This window comes from Leucopleurus acutus (assembly GCF_964270905.1).
Source record: "Leucopleurus acutus genome assembly, chromosome: 2".
NCBI lineage: Eukaryota > Metazoa > Chordata > Mammalia > Artiodactyla > Delphinidae > Leucopleurus > Leucopleurus acutus.
This window is the reverse complement of record NC_139143.1, coordinates 77,636,816-77,640,599: the sequence shown is the minus strand read 5'-3', so window position 1 is coordinate 77,640,599 and position 3,784 is coordinate 77,636,816. Positions and strand designations below refer to the sequence as shown.

At 55.8% G+C, this 3,784-nt stretch overlaps 1 protein-coding gene across 1 annotated transcript; it reads left to right on the top strand.

Moving 5' to 3' along the window:
• Positions 1-204: 204 nt before the first annotated feature.
• On the top strand, positions 205-1,575 carry DUSP23 (dual specificity phosphatase 23). Its single transcript, XM_082834193.1, has 2 exons — positions 205-547; positions 1,169-1,575. The coding sequence occupies exons 1-2, from the start codon at positions 281-283 to the stop codon at positions 1,352-1,354; spliced, it is 453 nt and encodes a 150-aa protein (XP_082690319.1). The 5' UTR covers positions 205-280; the 3' UTR covers positions 1,355-1,575.
• Positions 1,576-3,784: the final 2,209 nt, after the last annotated feature.

The following is a 3,784-nucleotide window of genomic DNA, read 5'->3' as shown; positions in this document are numbered from 1 at the left end:
TATTGACTATCCAACCAATCAACGAGTGTTCTGCTTGGGGCCGGACCAGAACGCTCCGACGGTCACTAGGAGCCGGGAGTTGGGTGTTCTAGCCCCGCCCCCAGGCGGCTCGGCCAATCCCCTGAGGCGGAGCAGGATGACACCCAGGATGTGTCCCGAAGACCAAGTGGCTCCAGGAGGCGCCAGTGCTAGGTAGGTGGAAGGTTACCCGGCCCGGGGGCGGAGCGGGACGGGCCGGCCTCGCCCCCGGTGACCCGCTGTTCTGTGCCCTCCGTCAGCCATGGGCGTGCAGCCCCCCAACTTCTCGTGGGTGCTCCCCGGCCGGCTGGCGGGGTTGGCCCTGCCCCGGCTCCCCGCCCACTACCAGTTCCTGCTGGACCAGGGTGTGCGGCACCTGGTGTCACTGACGGAGCGCGGGCCCCCGCACAGCGACAGCTGCCCCGGCCTCACCCTGCACCGACTGCGCATCCCAGACTTCTGCTCGCCGGGCCCAGAGCAGATCGACCGCTTCGTGAAGATTGTCGACGAGGCCAACGCCAGGGGAGAGGTCAGTGGGCGGGGTTAGCCCCGGGGGGTGGGACTTGGGAGGGGTCAGCGGGGACACGCGGAGCTGGGGAGGGCGGGGCCAGGAATAACTTAGCTGGGTTCCGGGAGAAAGACTGGAGGAAGAGGGTGGGGCCAGGAGACCATCTCAACCAGAACAGAAAGCCAAAGCTGGGCGGAGGCGGTGGGGGGGGGGCGGAGGCGGGGGGCAAGGGGGAGGAGTATGAAGAGGGCCCAGCAGTGTGAACTGGGCTCGAGGAAAGGCAACGAAGAACCAGCTGATGTTGAGTTGAGAAGGAGAAAGGGTGAACGTACTTGGGAGAGATGGGGGTTGAAGTCAGGGGGTACTGAGCAGTCTCCAGAGCAAGGTTCTGTCCAAATGTAATGGAGCCACATTTTAAAAAGGTAAACAAGAAGCAGGAGAAATTCATCTTGATAATATAATTTAACCCAGTAACTCCAAAATATCATTTCAACATATAAGCAATATAAAATAAATTCTTAACCAGATACTTATATTTTTCATTGTCCTACATCTTTAAAACCTGGTTGTATTTTACAAGTGAGGGTCAGGAGAGTGTTGGGAGGGCGTTGAGCTCCTCCCCACCCAGCTCCCCCTTCGCAGGCGGTGGGAGTGCACTGTGCCCTGGGCTTTGGCCGCACGGGTACCATGCTGGCTTGTTACCTGGTGAAGGAGCGGGGCCTGGCTGCAGGGGACGCCATCGCTGAGATCCGGCGCCTTCGACCCGGCTCCATCGAGACGTATGAGCAAGAGAAGGCGGTCTTCCAGTTCTACCAGCAAAGGAAATAAGGGACCTCAGCACTCTTCTGCCAGGCCCCCCACGGCCCTGACCTGTGTATTAGATGGGGCCAGAGATGCGAAAGTGAACTCAAAGTGCTAAGCCCTCCAGCGGTCAAAAGACAGAAGTAGCCCTTCCGTGCAGGCAGGTCCTGGTAGGAGGATGGCTGGAGCAGCACCAATGTGGGGTGTCCCTGTGCCACTGCCTTGAATAAATAAAGAACCAGCTCACATTGCATAGCACTTTAAGTTTACAAAGTGCTCCCACACTTTGTGACTTTTTTTGCGCCTCACAATAGCCCCATAATAAAGGGAAGGCAGAAGGGCCATCCCTTCTTTGGATGAGGCGGCCAAGGCTCAGAAAGGCGCAAGGTTACACTTCCGGAAAGTGGAAGTATGGGCTAGGACTACAGCACACATTTTCAGCCTTTAAAGATGCTGAAACTCTTATGTATCTGATCTCTAATAATATTTGATGTGTCTTCTGGGGAGCTGGTCAATGAAAAGGAAACAAATCCCTGGCAGCCCAAGATCTCTGATGCTCGCAGGCCAGGAGGGCCCCTGTGGACACAGCCCCTCAGTCCAGGCCCGCATGCCCCACGTGTGTCATCCCTTTAGCCCTCTTACGACAGAGAAGGCCTGGATGCTGTGCTCACAGATAATCACTGTCTCCATCTCCCAGGGGCTGGGTGCCTTTCCCCAGCCTCAGGCTGCTCCGCTCACCTGTGACCTCCAGCCCATTATGCTGCCCCACAGCATGAGGCTGAGGAATGCCAGAACCCAGCCTCTCTGGGCAGGTATGCGGAGGATATTTGATGATTAAATGAAGACATTCAGGGCTTCGAACCTTGGCCATGTTTCTCAGATGTTACCTTCACTTCCCCATTGGATGCCATGCTACCAGCACCACCACCACACCTGCAGCTTCGAGAGATAGGATGAATGGGATAGACTAGCCAGGGGGACTCTTTTTGCTATAACTCCTGCCTGAATTCCTGTCCGCTCTTCTGTAATGGCAGGCCAGGATGGATAAGGTAGGAATTCATCATGAAATGTGTACTGAGTGCCTTTGTTAGACGCAGAGGCCCTCCAGCTGAAGGGGACGTGATTCACAGCCTTCTGGAGGCGGGGAGCCCAACAGAGTCCAACCACATAGAATAGGTACCATGGCAGACATGCATTCCACATCCAATGGAGACATGGAGGGAGGAGGCAAGGGTCCCCCTGCAGACCCCAGCCTTTGTAGCCCAGGCCACCACCAGCTCCAGGCCACCCACTCCTCACTGCAACTTCCTTCCTCTGCCGCCCACCCAACTCAACCCCCCTCCGACCCTCTTAGACAAAAGGAGTATGAGCCAGAGTCTTGCCAACTAGCAGCGAGAGAAAGACTGTAAAGTGCCCTCGCCGCCCCCGCCTCCTTTCCTCTGTGTGTCGAATCTGGATAATCAGTTCCTTCATTCTGTTCCCTTGGTCCCCACCCAGTTTACCCAGGTGAGGGCATCTCTCAAAGAGAAGAACCTACAGTTCCAAGAATTCAGGCTAAAACAGAGGAGTGAGAAGTAGCAGAAGAGGGGAAGCACTGAAGCCCTTACCCTCTGCTCATCAAAGTCCCCTCTGCCCTGCCCACCCACCCACTCCTCCCACAACAGCATGACCCATTCTGTTTCCTGATGCAAACCAGAGCATCTTCCAAAGGAGTATTTTGATTGTGTGTGTGTGTGTGTGCGTGTTTGTGTGTACACGCGAAGGTGGTGGGGCAGGAAGGGTATGAACAGCCCACTTCCTGGATCCCTTCCCTCCAATTACCAGGATGCGGGGAGAGAAGAGGCAGGCTTGAAGCTGCACCTCAGAGTTCTGTCTCTGATCCCAACCCGCTGGGGTCACACAACCGTTCCTCACGTTGTCTGACCCTCCATTCCTATCTTAACTCCATTCCCCCACATCCTCTGCCCTGCAAGAGAGGAACCTGCCCTTCTCTTCCTCCCAACCCTCTTTCAAGGGAGAGGAAAAATTTTTCTAACTCCATTAAAACCCTGTGTGCAGCCTCCATCCCCATAATTTCAGCAGGTCTCCTCTGCCTCAAGAGTTCCTCAGGGAAATAAACATACAATTATGTGCTTAAGGAAATTGGTTTGTTTGGTTTTTTTTTTTTGCGGTACGCGGGCCTCTCACTGTTGTGGCCTCTCCCGTTGCGGAGCACAGGCTCCGGACGCGCAGGCTCAGCGGCCATGGCTCAGGGGCCCAGCCGCTCCACGGCATGTGGGATCTTCCCGGACCGGGGCACGACCCCGCGTCCCCTGCATCGGTAGGCGGACTCTCAACCACTGTGCCACCAGGGGAGCCCAGGAAATTGGTTTTTAAATAAGTAAGGGTTGACTTGAAATGAAAAACTCTGCGCTTGGCCTTCCATCTACCTTGAGAGGTTAGCCTGAGTCTCTCTTT